The following is an 18,007-nucleotide window of genomic DNA, read 5'->3' on the forward strand; positions in this document are numbered from 1 at the left end:
GAACAGGTCAGGGGAAGGGGACAAGCAAGGTGGCCTCCACCTTCATGTGTCCTGGTTTGATCACAGCTGAGAGAGCAGCAGCTTCTCTACTACCAAAATCAGCAGAGGCAAGTCACAGTTGGTGTCCCTCCTACAATTACAGGCTAATTAGATACGTGATTTAATTGAAAGATTGTTCTATCTCCAAATGAGAAAAGTAAGAGACTGAAGTGACGTGTGCGGTGCTGATGTGCAGGGAATAGGAAAAAAAAAGTATCAATTTAATCTGGATCATAATCTTTTTCCCAAAATTAAGACATAGCCAGTTATTATCTTGTACTCTCTCTTGATGCCTGTCACTGTAATTAAGAGCATACTTGTCATTCTGAAGTGTTTGTGTCTTTCTCTCTCTTCTTGATCTCTCCACAAGGACATTAGCAGGATGGCAAAATTGCTTTGCAGACATCAGTCCAAAGCACAGCATTTGGACCTGGAGCTGAACTCCTAGATTCCAGGGCCCCTGAACCGAGACTGTAGATACTAAAATGTGTCATTTCATTTCTCCCTGTGGGACCTTTCCTGTAGGATTCTCAATTTTTCAAATTCCTATCACTGTGACTGGAATGGTGAATCTGTTGCTTAGCACAGCTTTGTCTGCAGATGGACACCACTTAAAATGCCACATTGCCTCTTTCTCTTCCTTAGCCATTCCACAGCTTGGGTTTTCTCTCTCCTGGGAAGATGCTTTCCTAACTCCAGGACTGAGGGGTGCACAGTAGATTATAATAGGTTGTGCAAAAGCTTAGCTTAAATAATTAGTAAGTTATCCAAGAGCACTTGCTTCAAGCAAGCCCGGTATGTGAAAGGAAAATTATGTGAAAGGAGAAGGTGGATGTATCACCTGAGTTTAAATTCCATGCAGGTGGATCCCTCTGGCTGGGGACTGAGGCAGGTTGTTCAACACAAGCAAACAAAACTGATACAATGAACATTATTTCAGAAATGGTTTCTCTGATCCACCCCGCCAGTTTGGATGTTTCAATAATGACAGTTTCCCAGAATTTTCTTCCCAAAACTTTAAGTGTTGAAACTTTTTCTTCCCCCCTGAATATTATCCCCTCTCTACTCCCTGTTTGTCATCTTTAGGAATCCTCTCTGAGTCACTGGCACATGGGCTTGGTGTTCCCATGGGTGCCCGGCTGTTCCTGGGGCACATCACTGCCCCCAGGACATCCTCATTTCCTTTCTTGCTGATCTGTCCATAAATCAGCCCGAGCTTGGAAGCAGCTTCTCAAATGGGTGCCTGGGATTGATTCAAGTGGCTGTTGGCCTAAAACTGGAGCTCACTGTCACTTCCCAGTCCCATTTCAGTCAGCACTTCACCACCGAGTCGTTAATTGCAGCAGAGAGGCGGGACAGCTCCTATGAACACTTTCATGGAGTTCAGGGAAGGGTTAAATCCCATCAGCAAGGCAGCCCCTGCTTTTTAGGGTGTCTGCATCCCTTTTTATGAGCCAGCATGGCCTGACAGCTGTCCTTGTGGTGACAGCTCTCCTGATTACAGCCGGTGTCAAACCGCATCCTGCTGGGGGTTATAAATCCCGGCTCCTTCCGATCGCCGCTGACCCCGGCTTTAATCGGGGGTTAAGTGGAGGCCAGCGGCAGCACGGCCCGCCAGGACCCACGGCTGTGTGCACGCTGTCCCTGCTGAGCAGCCCCTTCTCAGCTCCTCTCCATCCACCCACCCACTGGGAATACTGAAATCATCGCTGCTGCCTCTCCCAGAGGAAATCAAGGCTTCTCCGAGCGGTGCCGGCCACGTGGCCGCGGAGTGGGCAGGTTCTGTATCCTCCTGGGCGCTCCCGCTTCCCTGCAAAGCGCCATCTGTTCGCCTCTGTCTGCGCCCTGGCAGGGCAGTGGGAGGGGATGCTGCAAGGAAAATAAATAATAAAAAAAAATTCATCATCTGAACCCTGAGGATTAATGGAGTCGGGAGGCAAACTGCGCTGAATGGAAATTCATCTTCACCCGTGCCAGTGTCAGGGCTGCCGCTCTGGCCCCTGACAAATCGAGGGTCCCAGGGTGTGATAAATCCAGCAGCTGTGCTCGTCCCCAGGGATGTTCCCAGCCTGCTCAAGGACACAGCACCGGAGGACTAAGCCACCTTTCCCTGTGGGGACCAGCTCCCCATCCCTAGAAGCTGCCACCATACCCTCTTTGGCACCTCTGGAAGTCTATCTTCTGCAGAGGGATGTGCCCCCCTTCAGCTCAGCCTCACCCACACCCCCACCTGCTTCCTCACCAACCTGTTTCCCCTTTTTGACCCCTTTTTTTATCTTTTCAATATAAACTCCAATCACACACTGAATTTATTTTAATGAGACATTACTGCTTGTCCTTTTGGATCAGTAGAAGACTGCAGAGTAATGCAAAAGACACTTAATTACTAAAGGAGTCAGTCGGTTGCTTTATAAAAACACCCAAAATATGAATAAAACCAATTGCTACCAACACAAGAGGAAGCTGCCAACTTCATGGCCTTGTAAAGCAGGTTTTGGCTTCACTAGGGTCTGAGTTGCAGAGGCTGAAGGGAAAATCTAGGATCTGGGACTTCTGCCGCTGTCAGCCAAGTCCAGCATTAAGAGTTTTCCTGATTTTCCTGGCTCTTTTTTTTAGCATCCTTAGGTAAGACATCCTAGGACTGAGAAGAGCTCAGGTCAAACCTGACTCTATCTTGGCAGAGGAAATGAGGGATGAAAAAACAGTTCCTAGTAGAGGTGTGAGGAATAAATGTGTGCCCTGTCCCAGGCCATGGGCACAGTCACCTGGAGCTGGTGCTGGAGGAAGTGGTGGCCAGCAGCTATAAACCATGTGAATTTTGTCCAAAGAGAAGCAATGGACAAAAGTCAGGAGCACTGAAGCTGTCGTGCCTGGGATGTGCTGCCTGCTCCCTGCGAGACTCAGGGGGCAGGTGAGGGGCAAAGGCTCACAGATCCATCATAGATGGTGAACACATTATAAATCCCAGGTACAAAAGCAGGCAGGGAATGCTTTCCCAGGTGACATTTTGGGGGTCCCTGCAGTGCTGCAGTAACACTCTGGGGCCCTTCCCAGGGTCAGTCTCCAGTCCTGGACGTGAAGAAACCTTAGCCAAGGTGTTCCCAGGCTCCCTCTGTGTCCCAGGTCTCTCTGTGTCCCTGCAGATCCCTCCCAGCGCCTCTGGCTCTGGTGGCACCCCCTCAGGACTTCTGGCTTTGCATTGCTGTCACTCTGTCTTTTCTCCTTCCTTGGCACTATTAAATCCAAAGCAATCCGGTGTGTCCCGAGCGCTGTCCCAGCGATGCTGCCTCGGGCCAGCGACAGCCACCGCTCCAAACCCGCCCGTCACCGCCTCCTGGGGCCAGCATCGCCACACTAACCCTTCCCTGTCTCCCCCACAGCTGCCACCTGCGAGTTTTTGGACATCGTGGAGCTGCTGCTGCAGTCGGGAGCCGACCCCAGGCTGCGGGACCAGGAGGGCTGCCTGCCCGAGGAGGTGACGGACTCCAAAGCCATCACTTCGGCTCTGCAGCAGCACGGCACCGGCGAGCCCTGAGCCCCCGGGGCACAGAGAGGCTCTGCAATAACACCTCTATCCCCCTCCCCTCCCTGCTGCCCTCCCCAAACACCCCGGGGCTTCGAGGGGACCTTTTAAAGCACAGGGTCTGGTTGGGCTCTCCAGCACCAGGGCCAAGAGCATGCCCTGAGCAGGATGGCATCAGAGTTTGGCATGCTCTGACGTTTATCAGTATTTGGGGGGGAGGGGGAGAGGGGAGAGGGCCTGGAAGAGGCCCCAGGTATTATTTTAAGGTTTCAAACACGAGTACTGTATGGGCTGTCTCACCAGAGCAGCGTGGGCTGACCAGTCGGCTCCTCCATGGGGATGCAGGGCCAGGTGAGATGCTCATCTCTCCCATTCAGGTTGAATTTTGGTTGGGTTGGTTTTTTTTTTTTCCCCCCCTGGGTCCAAACAAATAATATAAATAAAAGCACAGTGTTGGGATTGAGCCTCAGTGTGTTTGTTTGAGTTTTGGGGTTTTTTGGGATTTTTTTGCAGGGGGTGATTTGGAAGCCATGAGAATGGGAGGCAGCTCAGTGCAGCCATAAGGCTCAAGTTTTGCTTGAGCTCTTGTCCTGGGGAGGGAGAGCTGCAAAGACAGCAGGGTCATACAGGTGTCTGTCTGTCCCTCTGCTTCTCACACAACACGTGCTGCTAATCAGCCTCTCCAAGCTGACAGGACTTTTACCTCTTTGCTGAATCAAATGGCTTTAAACCCCACCTCTGTCAGCGGCTCCAGGGCCTCCTGCTGTGTGTCCATCCCTGGAGCGGCTCCTTCAGGGCTCAGCTGAGCACAGATAAACCTGCACCCACCCTGTCCCCCCTCTGGGTCTGGCTCAGACACTTCATGATCTTCTCAGCTGGCCAAGTACCCAGAAAGGGGGGAAAAATGTGCCTCGTGGCCATGCCCGAGTGCTGGAATGATGTGGGATGATCATGGGGGTTTAGTGCTTCCTTTTCAGCATCCCAGCTGTGCCCGCAGGAGCTGCCAGGGGTGGGTTTGTGCCGTGGGATAGCTCCAAGCTGCAAGGGAGGCTGCTGCACTGGGTGGCCAGAGGAAACTGTGGCTGCCCTGCAGGATATTGCCACGAGTTTGCTTTTCCCAGATGAGATTTACAGCCTGGGGGGAGCAGAGGAAATCTCCGTAGCTGTGACAGGAAGCTGCTTGCCATCAGGTTCTGCAGCACATCCAGCCTCAGGAGAATAAATGGGAACATTCCCTTGGCTAACTGGCTGGGCAGCAGGCACACGTGGGTTTTGGCCCCTCACAGCGTCTGTGGCTCCTGCCAGCGTTCGCTGACGCTGACAAAGTCACTGCGCTGGCTCCAGCAGCCACTAAACCACACACAGGCCAGGCTCTGTGCTGGGGACAAAACAGCTTGGACAGGTTATTTTCCATTAACTTAATATTAAGTAAGACTCTCCCAATGGCTTTTGCTCCCGCTGCTCCTGCCCAGGGCAGCTGCAGGCTGGCAGTGGCCGGGCTCATCACAGCCTGGCGCTTTTACATCTGGATTCAGATGAAGCAAAGATGCCAACCCCAATATTGCAGTCGACTTTGTGAGGGAGACACGGTGGCACCAAGGTTGGGGACAAGCAAGGCCACCCCTGTGCAGGGCTGTAATGCACAGCCACTGCCTGGCTTGATGGACACGCTGGGTAATAAAAAATCTCCGTTAAAGCCGGGATGAAAAGCAGCAGCCGCGGTGCTGGTGCTTTCAGAGAGCACATTTGGGGCCTGAGCGCTCAGCCCTGAGATGTTTATAGCACTTTAGGTCTGTTTGTGAGGTTGGAGCCTTTCCAAAAAAAAAAAAGAAAGCGGGGGTGGGGGGCGGGAGGAGAGAAAGACATATATTATTGTTTATAATCTGCTTTATTCAGCCAAACCTTTCCCCAGCAGCCTTGCGGATTGCTGTTAAATCCCTCGGTGCCTTTAACTACTGATACAGAAAGTGGTTAATGTGCATTCGCCCTAAGCTTGGCATCTACTCCAGGAAATCACTTTAATTGAGAAGCATTAAATGTTAAAATGATTAAAATATAGAAAGCCAACACACCGGTGCCCACGGAGGGGCTTGGACTCGCCCCTCCTGCCTGGCACGGCCCTTCCATCTCACCTGTGGTGGCACAGCCAGGCTGTCCCTGTGTGGTGGCAGGAAAGCTGTGCCACCTCGGGGTGCCAGCCACGGACATCCCCACCCCAAACCTCTGGGTGCCAGCAGGAAGCCAGGGCACCACGACCGGTGGCACTTGTTCCATCAGCCAGGGATGGCAGTTCCACCATCCAGGGAATCCTGACCCCGAAAAGCCAGCAGTGCCGGAGCAGGCGATGCCAGTGGTGACCCACTGCCCTCCCACTGAGGAAGAAAATCTCAAAGACAGCAGCTGCTAAAGAGCATCCCGAGTTTATTTGCCATCGCTTTCCCTCGCGGCGGAGGGGGTGACTGTACACATCTCATGCCAACACACCAGAGGCAGGGTACAAAAGCAACGCCCTAAGCCCGAATCCGGGGGCAATTTGGGGAGATCATTTCTCCCCGAGACATGGCAATAAATAATTCTTTAAAATTTATTATTATTATTATCATTATTATTATTATTATTATTTGTTGGGTTTTATTTTGTTTTCCTTTTTATTCCCCCAGGAAACAAGACTCTCACTTTCTGGAACTGTACAAAATTTACACAGCGAGGGGAGGAGGCATTTGGCCTTGTCGAGGGGGGATGGAGAGCAGCAGGCACAGCTCTCCCCCGTCCCCCTCCCCACCAGCACCGGCAAGGCCGGGAGCTTGGCACAAAGCAGCACCCAAGGCTGGGGAGAGGAGAGGCACATGGATGCAGCTGGGGCAGCTCCTGCAGCACCAAAGCACCCAGCTGGGGGTCAGGGGTGGGCAAGGAAGGACAAGGACAGACCAGTGATGTGCTTTCTCGTGTGGCTTTTTTTTTTTTTTAATTTTTATTCTTTTTTATTTTATCTCTGCCTCTGGAGCTTCCACACCTCTGGAAGGAGCTGACTAACTGGATCCACCCCCAGCCCTCCCTGAAGGATCAGCATCATCCCAGAGACAGAGAGGATGGCAGGGATAGCCAGGGCATCCCTGTGGGGCTGGGGCAGAGCTGGGCACCCCGGGCAGAGAGCATGGAGCTGGATCTCATCCATGGGGCTGAATGTCTGAGGGTAGGGGTGTGGCTGTGCTGGGGGAGATGGGCATGTGGGTTTTGAGCAAGGGCTAGTGCTGAGTGAGCCCGGCCAGGAGCAGACCCCATGGGCCTTGTGGGATGTGCCAAAGCCACCGCGATCCTTCCTGGCCGCCTGCACTCACCCTTCGGTACCATCAGAGCCGCGGCACCAAAGCAGGAGGGGGACCCATGCCAGGAGCATCTCACGCCCCGACCGCCTCCCCTTCCCACCCCGCGGGTGCTTCTGCGGCTGACGAAATTCCCTTTCCCCTATTTGGGAGGGATTTTTTTGCACCTCCCTCAGAGCAAAGGCTGCTCTCAGCCACCTCTCCCGTGGCTGCCCTGCAGGTGCCAGCCCCGGGCATCCCGGGCCGGAGGCAATTTTTTTTTAAAATTCCTTCCCCTCGCGTGCCCACGGTACAAAGCAGCGATGCTCCTGCGTGCCCAGGGATAAATCACGGCCACTAGGCCAGGAGCAGGCAGCTCCCGCAGTGGCCCTGCCCCGGACGTGTTCCCGGCAAAATAAACCCTTCTACAATATAGACTTCTCTTTCCGCGGAGCCTCCGGGCAGCGCCGAGTTGCGTTTCAACACCATATGGAAAAATAACTCTTGAAAATAGCAGCGGTGCTCGGCAGGGGGGGTGCGGAATGGACTCTGCCACCCCTGATTGTCCTTCTTGCCCTCCCGCCGGGGTCCCCGTGCGCCGCCACCTCTCTTGTGCTTACACCCGAAGGCATCCGTGCCCCCCGCCCGAGCACAGCCACCCCAGCACCGCCGCTGCTGTCCCCCCACCCCTCCAGCCCTCCAGGGCCAATTCCCTCGGGAAAATCCTGGAAAGGTCAGCGGCCGGCGGGCGCCCTCAGTGCTGCTCTTGCGGGCCGGGGGGAGCGCGGGGGGGGCCGGGGCGGGGGGCGAGCAGCGCTTAGAAAGGGGGGTGATCCATGTCGTCCAGCCAGGAGGCCGGGCTGGTGGGAAAGTCTGGGTACCCGACGCTGCTCCCCGTGGAGATGTCGGAGGTGGGGCCACCCCCGGCCATGGCCCGCAGCGTCTGACTCACCCCCTGCGCCCCGTGGGCCACCAGCCCCAGGCTGCCGTCCATGGCGTAGTCCAGCCCGTTGAGCAAGGGCGGATGGGCCGGCAGGGACGAGATGGAGGAGGGCGACTGCGGGAGGCCGTAGGGGCTGCCGTCCCGCAAGTCCTGGTACGTCTGTCCCGTGCCCTCCACGGAGAAGCCGCCGTTCAGCAATTGTCCGCCCGCCACGTCCCCCACGGAGCCGTACACCCTGTTGTTGTGGCCGAGCTCGGAGAGGATCTGCTCTTCTGCCGGGGACAGGAGGGAGAGCGGAGGCGGGGGGTCAGCGGCGGGGGGAGCCCCGCGGCCCCCCGGCCCCGCTCGGGCGCCGCGCTCACCGCGGAAGCTGAGCTCGCTGTCGCTGATGCCGCAGTCCTCGGCCGAGCTCTCCTTCTCCAGCTTCCCTCCCCCGCGGCTCCTCTTCACGCTCTTGTAGAACTGCCCCCAGCGATGCCGCCCCGCGTCCTTCTTCAGCCGCTTCTCCTTGGCCCGCCGGTTCTGGAACCACACCTGGAGCAGGCAATGGGGATGCGGGTGGCACCACGGCACCCCCGCCACCCTGGCAGCACCCCTGGAACCCAGCGCCCATGAAACCCTGTGCTCCAGCATTCTGGCACCCCCAAGTCCATCCCAGCAGCCTCACATCCATCCCAGCACTCCCACATCCATCCCACCACCCCTACATCCATCTCAGCACCCCTACATCCATCCCACCACCCCTACATCCATCCCAGCACCCCCACATCCATCCCAGCAGCCCCACATCCATCTCAGCACCCCTACATCCATCCCACCACCCCTACATCCATCCCAGCACCCCCACATCCATCCCAGCACATCCACATCCATCCCAGCACCCCTACATCCATCTCAGCACCCCTACATCCATCCCACCACCCCTACATCCATCCCAGCACCCCCACATCCATCCCAGCACCCCCATATCCATCCCAGCACCCCCACATCCATCCCAGCAGCCCTACATCCCAGCCTGCCAGCACCCTGGCACACCAACATCCTGATATGCCAACATCTACGCCCCCATGCAACCCGGCATCCCTAAACCCCTGCAAACCCACATGCCAGCACTCCTTCCCCCCAGCTCCCACAGCCCCACCATCATTCCCTCAGCCCAGCTTCCAGGCACCCACATCACCCCAAAAACCCCTGTCACCCCTAAACCCCAGCAGTCCAGAGCAGCTCCTGTGTCTCCCTTCTCTTGGGGCAGGGTGGAGAGGGGCGGCCTCACCTGCACGACCCTCATGTCAAGCCCCGTCTCGGAGGAGAGCTGCTCCCGAACGTGCCGGGCGGGCTTGGGGGAGTTTTTGTAGGCGTTCTTCAGCGTTTCCAGCTGCTTGGCAGTGATGGTGGTCCGGGGCCGCTTCGCCCCCGCCTCGGAATCATCTGCAAGCGAAGGAAGCGGTACCAGCCCCAAGCAGCAGCACAAACCACCGGGGAATATCTCTCCCAAACCTGCCGCCCTTCCCGCAGGGAGCCACGGGGGCACCCTGCGCTCGCCCTGCCCCTCGCAGCCTTTTTGGGGCTCCTACCGTTCTGCTTGGCAGTCTCGTAGTCCTCCTTGCAGACCAGCCGCCCGTCCTCCATCAGGTAGAACTCGTCTCCCGTGGCCAGCTGCCGGCTGCAGATGATGCAGGCGAAGCAGTGCAGGTGGTACACGAAGTCCTGGGCTTTGCGGACCACCTGAGTCGGGGGGATGCCCTGCTGGCACGCCGTGCATTTGGTCCCGAAACGCCTGCGAGGAGAAGCGGGCGAAGCCTGAGCCCCGCGGCCAGGTGAGGTTTGCCGGGATGGGGGAGCAGGAGACAGGGCAGAGTTTAAACCAGCGATCAACCTTATTATGCATGACACTTCACACGGCGGGGGTTTATCTTCCTCAGAGTGAGAGACCGGCCTAATGGAGCCGAGGAAGGTTTTGATTTTAATGATTCTTTTAACTAATGCTTATAGGCTGCCTGATTTTTTTCCCCTGCAAGGACAGTACATATTTCATCCACATTAATACCAAATAAATTAATTACACCGCCCCGCTGGCATGATGAATCCCAGATTAATGCAGAATGATGGGGCTCTTACACCATAAGGACGGCCTGACAGGGGTGTGGGGCACCAGCAAAGCCACCAGCACGGCTGCAGGGAGTGTGCAAGGGACGTGAGAGAAGCGTGGCAGCAAGGCAAGGGTTAAGAGTGGGAAAAGAAGTGTGCAAGGAGCGTGCAAGAATGGTGCAGGAAGTGTGCAAGAAGAGAATTCACTGAATTAATGGCACAAGGGTGACATGCGCCATGAGAAGTCAAAAGGAAGTGGGTATTCCACTTTGCTTTGGGCAACAGACGCTGTGGGACTGACCTGGGGCAGGTCCCCACCTCCCACTGGCACCACAGGGCTCTGTGAGGTTTCCCCTGCTCCCCAGAGCAGCCCCAAACACCCCAGAGCCCACAGAGCCATCCTGCTGCTGCTGCAGCCCAGGTGACAAAGCTGTCAGAATAAATCTGCCCCCATCTCCTTTGAAGGAACCCCCAAATCCCTCCGGCCCCCTGCCCCAAGGCTGCAGGGACAGGCAGTGGCACTGGGGAGTGCCCAGGGAGTGCAGCCGCTCCGGGCACCTCTCACTGTCCCCTGAGGCCTGAACATCCCCCAGTAGTGCAAAATCAGCCTCAAGCCTCGTGGCTACCCATCCCCTCCAGAAATCCAGGGCACAGCCACCAAAGCTGGGTCTCTGACTGTCCCTGAGCCACGCAGGTGTCACCCAGGGGTGGTGGTACTGGGCACGAGTGGTGCCAGCACGATTTTTGGGGTGCTGGAAGCAGAAAGTGAGAAGGAAAAACCCGGTTTGTCTCATTTTCTGGACTTGTATCCTAAAGGGAGTCCCTGGACATCTGCTGGGGAGACCTCAGCCCTCCTGGAGTCAGATGGGGAGGGAAGGTGGGAGAGGGAGGGAGGAAGTGGGAGAGGGGTGGAGAGGAGATGGACAAGAGAGGAGGAGGGAGGAATGATGGAATGGAGGATAAAGGGAGGGATGCAGGCAGGGTGGGAATGGAGGGAAGGAGAAAGGCAGTGTGAGAGAGGGATAGGGTGGACAGAGGATGCTTTTCTGCTCCCAAGGCTGAGCTGGTGCCCTCTCTGCAGCCCACTGCCCATCCACCCCCTCTCCCAGAATGCTGTAAAAGCCATTTTAACAGCTGTTCTGACACCCCAGGGTGTTTCTACATCATGTGGGGACAGAGGACCCAGGACAGAGCCGAGGACCAAGAGCTGCAATTTTGGAAAAAAAAAAAAAAAGATAAAAAATAAAAAATCGATCTGATCCTTTCCAAAGCAGCTCCTGCATTGCCAAGTGCCTCTGAAGTTGGGCTGAAATCCTCACGTCCCCTGCAGGTTCCCTACCCCGAGATCAATGAGCGGTTAAGGAAAGGTGAGGTGCGAGCGCCGAGCTGCTATTGATTGGCACCAAATAATCCAGGCAGGACCTCATCTGAGAAAGTCGCTGATCTTTCAACTCCAATTAACATTGATTACCCGCACCTTTTGGGCGACTATTTAAATGACTCGGAGATTAATAGGCTGGAAAATATCAGAAGTGAAGTGTTATTACCCAGGCTGGAGTGGCCGCTTTGACCGGCTCCGGGAAGGAGAAATCCAAGCTGCATCTTTGGTCCTGGTGAGGATCTGGGAGAGCCTGGGGATGGGAAGGCAGGGGAAGTCCTGTCTAGGGACTGATCCTGGTGGCTTTATGCTGGTGGGGACAGCCTGTGGGACTGGCTCGGAGGGGAGATGATGGCAAGAGGAGGTGGCTTTAGTCCCCGAGGGGCAGCAGCTGCCTTAGGGCTGAGTCCTGAATCCAGGCACCCACCGGCCAGGATCCAACCCCTCTGCTTCACTGTAATTCAATCCCAGCCAAAAAACCTTCCCTATCCCTTGGGAAAATTCCCAAATTTCACCGGCAGCCAAGGACCAGAGCATCCTAAAGGCAAAGTCCATTTTTGTAATGGGGAACGGGTTGTCCTGTCTCATGGGAGCAGGGAAATGCCAAGGCTGGGGCATCGCACAGCTCAGAGGCAGCTGCCAAGGCAACCAAATGAGGTTTTCACGCTAATGGGAGCAAAAAAAGGATAGATTAAAAAAAAAAAAAAAAAAAAAAATGTCTACAACAGAGTGCAAACAATAATCAGAGATACTGTAACCAGCTGTTCAGGGGGAAAAAAAAAAAAAAAAAAAAAAAAAAAGGTAAAAGGTGAAGGGAGAGAAACAGCATCAGCAAATCCCGAGGAGGAGAGGGAGACACTCGGGAGGAAGAGCCTTGCACGGGTTTCTCCTGCCCTCTAGCTCCGAGCAGAGCAGGATGTCATCCCCGGGGACCTGAACACCAGCACAGGGCAGGGACAGCAGCATCAGGGAAGATTTGGAGCTTCCCCGTGCTTAAATCCCAACTCCCATCATCCAACCGGCAGCAGCTGCAAAGCACCGACATTCCCATCATTTCCACAACAACAAACAACAAGTTGTAGGAAGAATCCTGGAGAAACGACGCATAAATTCAGGCTGTGGGCTTGCTCGGCGGGCAGGGAGGTGCTGATTTCGGGGGAGGGTACTCACTTGAAGAAATCCTCCTTGCAGTAAACGCTGCCGGCCCGGGAGAAGCAGCGATCGGCCAGCTGCATCTGGCAGTCGGCGCACTTGAGGCAGGAGCTGTGCCAGTGGCGGTCCAGCACCTTGAGGATGAACTTGTCCAGGATGTGCTGGTTACAGCCGGCGCACTGGGGGATCTCTGCTCGGGGGGATGGAGAGAACAGCAGCGTCAGCCACCGACACCACCCTCAGGGCTCCCAAAGCTCTGTCCCGGCACCTTCTGGGGGTTTTGGGGGTGAGGAGATGCCACTTCTCAACCCCTCGGTGCTCCAGCGCATCTCCCTTTGTAAATATTTGACGCACACGAGGGATTATTTTCCTCCCTGCATCCCGTTTTTCAAGCCGTGTCCTGCTCTCTGCCACTGGAATGGCACCACCGAGCAGGGGTTGCCCCGCACAGATGGAATCAGATGGATTTGGGAGGGGGGGAAAAAAAAGAAATGGAAAAGGTTTAAAAAAGCAAAAAAAAAATGCACTTAAAAAAAAAAAAAGCGGCAAAAAAAGAGGGAAATTTAAAAGAGAGCTAGATTTTTAAAAAGAAAAAATATAAATAAAAAAGGCAATTAAAAAAGGGGGGAAATGGAATTTTAAAATGGAGTTAGATTTTTAAAAAGAAAAAATATAAATAAAAAAGCAGCAAAAAAAGGGAAGGGATTTTAAAAGGAAGCAAGATTTTTAAAAAGGAAAAATATTTTTAAAAGCAGCAAAAAAAAAGGGTAAGAGAATTTTAAAAGAAAGCAAGATTTTTAAAAAGAAAAAATAGAAAAAATAAAAAAAATACGAAAACGGAAAAAGATTAAGAAAAAGGAAAATTATTTAAAAAGAAAAAAATATACTTTAAAAAGGAAAGGAAGGTATAGAATGAAAAAATATTAAAAAGGAAAAACTAAATAGATAAAAAGCGAGGGAGACAAAAAAGGGGGAAGATTTTTTAAAAGAAAAAATATTTAAGACGGAAAAAAAATCACAAGAAGTAAAAATATTTTTTAAAAAGGGAAAGGAAGGAAAGATTCAAAAAGGAAACGGGAAAAAGGAGAAAATAAAGCAAAAAGAGGACAAACAAAAATCGTGAGAGAGGAAAGGAATGGTACAAGGGAAGGAAAGAGAAAAAAAGGGAAAGGGGAAAGGGAGAGAAAGAGGGGAGAAAAGGAAGGAAAGGAAGAAAAAGAGGGGGAATAGAAAAGAAAGGCGGGGGGAAGAGGAACGACCGGGCAAAGAAGGAAATAAAGGGGGGGAGGAGTGGGAGGAAGGAGGAAAAGATCACAGGAAAATCTCATATTGTTACAGCCTCAAACACCATTATTCCAAAATCCTTTGGGGTCCTGCCACGAACCTCACGTGAAGGCAGCTGATTCCATCCATTACAAACCCTCACACCACAGCTATTGCTGCCATTCGAGCCTCTGCAGCACTAACCACGCGAGAAATTAAAAATAATTAATAATAATAATAATAATAATTCTACGGCTTCCAGAGGTCCCCCTTTCCCTTCTTGTTTTGGGAACATCTGGACGCTTGGTTCCCTTCCCTCCAGCTGCTGCAGGTCGGCACCAGCCACGTTTTCCATGCTGGATTTGTTAAATTTGGTTTGAGAGCACCGGGAAATCCTTCTCCTGCACCTTCAGGAAACAGGTTTTGTGTCTAAATGGTTATTTATGTAAACACGTGTGGATTTCCATGCACCCATCCTGCACTCTCACAAGCCAACAAAGAGCTTGTCCTTTCCAAAAAAAGCAGCGATGCAGCTCAATTTCAACAAGTAAAAATCTGCAGCCGAGAATACAACATCTCCCTTCGAATTTCCAAAGAAAAATTGTATTTTTTTTTAAAGAAGAGACCGGTTTTCCTCCAAAATTCGCTGTAGATGTGTGGCACCAACCCCACGCACAGGCGCCTGTGGGTGTAATGATGCTTCTATGCACACACAGGGATAACAATAACAACAATAATAATAATAATAATAACAACAATAATAACAAAAAGGGGAACTGCCAGGGAAACCAGGAGATGTCTCTGTGGTTTGCAGAGAGAAAACATCTAAAATTCAAGCCCTGCACCCCGCTTTGTGCTTTACCACGCCGGCAGCTCCTCCCGTGCCTCGCATTTATTGCACTCGTTCGAACTGAATTATTTTATAGAGCGAGAATAAAGTTAATGGGGACAACTGGTACATGAGGAACGAGCTGCTCTCTCTCTGTCTTTGCCCTCCTAGCTCTGTGCAGAGGGTGTTTTGGGGGGTGGGGGGGACACAGCAGCGGGGTCCCCCCTCTCCACCCGGGGACCACCCGGCGGTGCAGCGGCCTCGGTGCAAACCTCGGGAGAGAAGTTTTGGGGTGTCCCCCCCTGTCCCGGGGCCACGTTCCCGGGAGGGGACGGCACATGTGCATCCCCGGCAGCCTCCCGGGCGGGATTTGGCCCGATCCCATTAAAGGCCGTGGGTAGATCCGCAATCCCCCGGCTCCCCTCCCACGCCCGGGGGCTCTGGCCTGAGCACCGTGATTTATTAGCGGCGGGTCCATCTCCCCTTTCCCCCGCCTCTCTCCCCGACGGGAAAAATTAAAGAAAGAACGATTGAAACGAAACAAACTCGGTTATCCCTGAGACCGCAAAACCCCCTCTGAAAGCGAGCGGGGGCAGCGCCGGGGGATGAGCTCCGAAACACCCCCGGTTTTGGGGCTGCGTTCTGCTTTTTTGGGGGGAAGGGATGGAAGGGATGGAAGGGATGGATGCTGGGGCTGCGTTCTACTTTTTTTTTGGTGAAGGGATGGATGCTGGGGCTGTATTCTGCTTTTTTTGGGGGGAAGGGATGGACGCTGAGGAATGGGTGCCCGGGAATGCGGGGGGAAAAGGGGATCACAAAGGCGGCCCCGGTCCGCCGGTACCGGAGCCTGCATCGAACCCGAGCAAAGCATCAGTGCTGGGCTTCCTTCAAAAGTCTTTCTGCGGGGAGGAAACCTCATTCCTTCACATGCAAAAAAACCTTGCAATTCATTTCTCTGCTGCGGGCAAACGACTTTCTCGGCGGCGATTAATCACTCCCCCCTCTCCAGCCCCTTGGCCAGAGCCTGCCGGCACACGGGCACTGTTCCCGCAGGCTTTGGCACAAGTTTTCACTTCGGTGAGATTTGCAAAACAATATTCATAAATAATATTCGGGGTTTTATTTTTAACCATCCCGTCTGCAAGGCTGAGCAAGGTCTGTCGCGGGGCGGGGGGGGGGGAGAGGTAGCTCGGCTCCCCAAAATCCTGCAGGAAAAAAAGATGCTGGAAAAGCCTCTGCTAAAACAGGGGGGCTGATGGCTAAAGAGAGAGGGAAAACTGTGATTTAATAGTGATTAAAAATTGAAATGTCACGGATTTTGCTCTCACACACGATGAAATATCGAGGTGCTGCTGGGTGATGGGGGGAGACCCTGGCTGGTTCTTGGGAAGGGGTTCCCTGCCCAGGAGCAATTTCCTTTGGCTCGGAGGGGGCTGTGTTCTGTGTCACTGAGGCACGATCAGGTCCCAGATCTGTCACGACATGAAAGCAGGTGGCTGAGAGCTGGCAGGGCTCGGGCTGGGGCAGCGGAAAAACCACAGAAGGATGGTTTTCAGCAGCCCAGCCTCATCTATTTTTCTTTCTGCCAATTTTTGCGCATAAATAATATTCATATTATTAATATAAACATTAATAAATAATAATTATTAATAATATAATTAATATAATAATAATAACAATAATATCAATAATAATAATAATAATAATAATAATAATAATAATAATAATACATAATTATTTCTCGTTGGATTCTTTCCTGCTAATTCTTGATATCCATCAGTCAGTACAGGAATGACATTGTCATGACCAAGGCAGTTTGGTGGCCCCTCTCAGTGCAGGGAGCTGCTCTGGGGCAATGTTGCTCCACGGTGGTTTAGGCACCTTATTTTTTTTCCTAAATCAAGGGATTCCGAGGCCACAGAAGTGACCCAGCGACCCTGACCGGGCGGCGTGACTCGGGATACGGCGGTGGGACAGACCCTGAGTGTCCCCGTCCCTGTCCCTGCACCGGCTCTATGCTCCCGACCGGGATTTTTCCTCCCCTCTGCTGCGGTGAAATTGCTTCAAGGGGCCCGTCTGCCTCCCCCAGCAGCTCGGCAAAGGGACCGAAACGGGGGATAACGGAGGATAACGGGGGATAACGGGGTCCCCCGAAGAGCCGCGGGAAGAGGCACCACCGAAAAACCCACGGAAAACGAATTCCAGCCGCTGGTGGGGCCGGGGCCCCGTGCGGGGCGCGGAGAGGAGCGGGGGCTCCGCGGGGCAGCGGCCACAGGTGGGGGGACGTGTCCCGGAGCCGACACCCCCGTGCCCCCCTGTGTCCCCCGAAGTGCGGCCGGACCCTGTCCCGCGGTCCGGGCCCGTCTCGCCCCTCCTCCGCCACCGCCCGAGGTCCCTCCCCTCAACTTTCTCGGCGCCGCTGTTTGGGGGGGGGGGGGGGGCGAGCATCGCCCTGTTGGCCCCGGTGGGGTCCCCCCATTCCCGGGTCCCTGGAACCGTTTGCAAACGGGGAGAAATAATAATAATAAAAAGAACAATAATGATAACAACAACAACAGCAGCAATGCCCGCGCAGGTGGCCGCCCGCGGAGCCCCCCCCCGCGCAGCCTCAGGGCGCACCGAGCCGGGGGCGAGCTGGGGCACGGCCGACCCCCACCATCCATAGGAACCAGCCATAGTGCCCACGGGATGCGCCCCCGCGTGGGGCTCGGCACTATAGGAACGGGGCTGACTGCCCCTGAGGTTTACTGGGGTCCAGCATCTCCCCTTGGGGTGCACCGTCCCCCCTTGGGGTGCACCGTCCAGCCGTGGGTGCGCCCCCCAAGCCGCGCCTGTGCGCACCCCCACGGACTCGCTACCTGTAGCTGCAGGGCAGGTACGCGCCCATAGAGACACGCGAGGGATTTTTGGATAGACGCGGATGCGGCGGAATCGCTCCGGGGGCCCAGCCGGGCTTTCCAGCCCGGTACCACGGCCCCGGGTCCCTTCCCACCGCCGCCGTTCCGCCGCCTGTCGCGATAAACGATATAAGCGGGCCGGGGCTGCGCGGGGGTGCCCTGGCCGTAGACTCACACACTCACACTCAAACACTCACACACACTCACACTCATACTCACACTCAAACACACACTCACTCACATTCACACACAGCCGGAGCCGCGCCGTCCTCCCCGTCGGGGCCGGGCCCGCATCGCTCCGCTGCCCGCCCGCCCCGGGCCACCGCTCTCCCTCCCGCACCCTCCGCATTTTCACGTCCGTGAACGGTGCCACACACTGGGGAAAATAAACGGAAAGTGCAGAACCGGGAGCGACCGGGAGCGGAGGCACCTGCCCACCCGCAGGGCGCTGCCCCGCCGGCCCGGGGCCGCCTTTGCGGCACGGAGCGAAGGAAGGAGAAGAGAAAAGCGTCCTTACGTTGCACCGGCACACCGAGGATCTCGGGAAGCCCCTTGACAGCCCCTTCGGCAGCGAGCGCGGAGCTTTGCATCAT

The 18,007-nt window shown here is 54.6% G+C and overlaps 2 protein-coding genes across 2 annotated transcripts in view; one reads left to right on the forward strand and one right to left on the reverse strand.

The window, feature by feature from the left end:
- Positions 1-4,026, forward strand: part of ACBD6 (acyl-CoA binding domain containing 6) — an 81,482-nt gene extending 77,456 nt beyond the window's left edge. The window contains exon 8 of the mRNA XM_015636756.3: positions 3,420-4,026. Coding sequence (XP_015492242.1) covers positions 3,420-3,574 — 155 coding nt within the window. The 3' untranslated portion in view covers positions 3,575-4,026. The remainder of the gene's footprint in view (positions 1-3,419) is intronic.
- Positions 4,027-7,681: 3,655 nt separating this feature from the next.
- On the reverse strand, positions 7,682-18,007 carry LHX4 (LIM homeobox 4). The gene is made up of 6 exons (XM_015635785.1): positions 17,932-18,007; positions 12,444-12,615; positions 9,382-9,584; positions 9,081-9,235; positions 8,170-8,341; positions 7,682-8,079 (listed from the first exon to the last, which is right to left on the reverse strand). The coding sequence occupies exons 1-6, from the start codon at positions 18,005-18,007 to the stop codon at positions 7,682-7,684; spliced, it is 1,176 nt and encodes a 391-aa protein (XP_015491271.1).

This window comes from Parus major, chromosome 8 (assembly GCF_001522545.3).
Source record: "Parus major isolate Abel chromosome 8, Parus_major1.1, whole genome shotgun sequence".
Classification (NCBI taxonomy): Eukaryota; Metazoa; Chordata; class Aves; order Passeriformes; family Paridae; genus Parus; species Parus major.

What these genes read in the sequence shown, in the direction of transcription:
- LHX4 (XM_015635785.1), bottom strand. Translation starts at nt 18,007, where the DNA reads ATGATGCAAAGCTCCGCGCTCGCTGCCGAAGGGGCTGTCAAGGGGCTT. An exon ending in TGCAAGGAGGATTTCTTCAA is followed by an intron (nt 9,585 to 12,443) that starts GTGAGTACCCTC and finishes TTCTCCTCGCAG; the next exon opens with GCGTTTCGGGACCAAATGCA. An exon ending in CAGCGAGCTCAGCTTCCGCG is followed by an intron (nt 8,080 to 8,169) that starts GTGAGCGCGGCG and finishes TGTCCCCGGCAG; the next exon opens with AAGAGCAGATCCTCTCCGAG.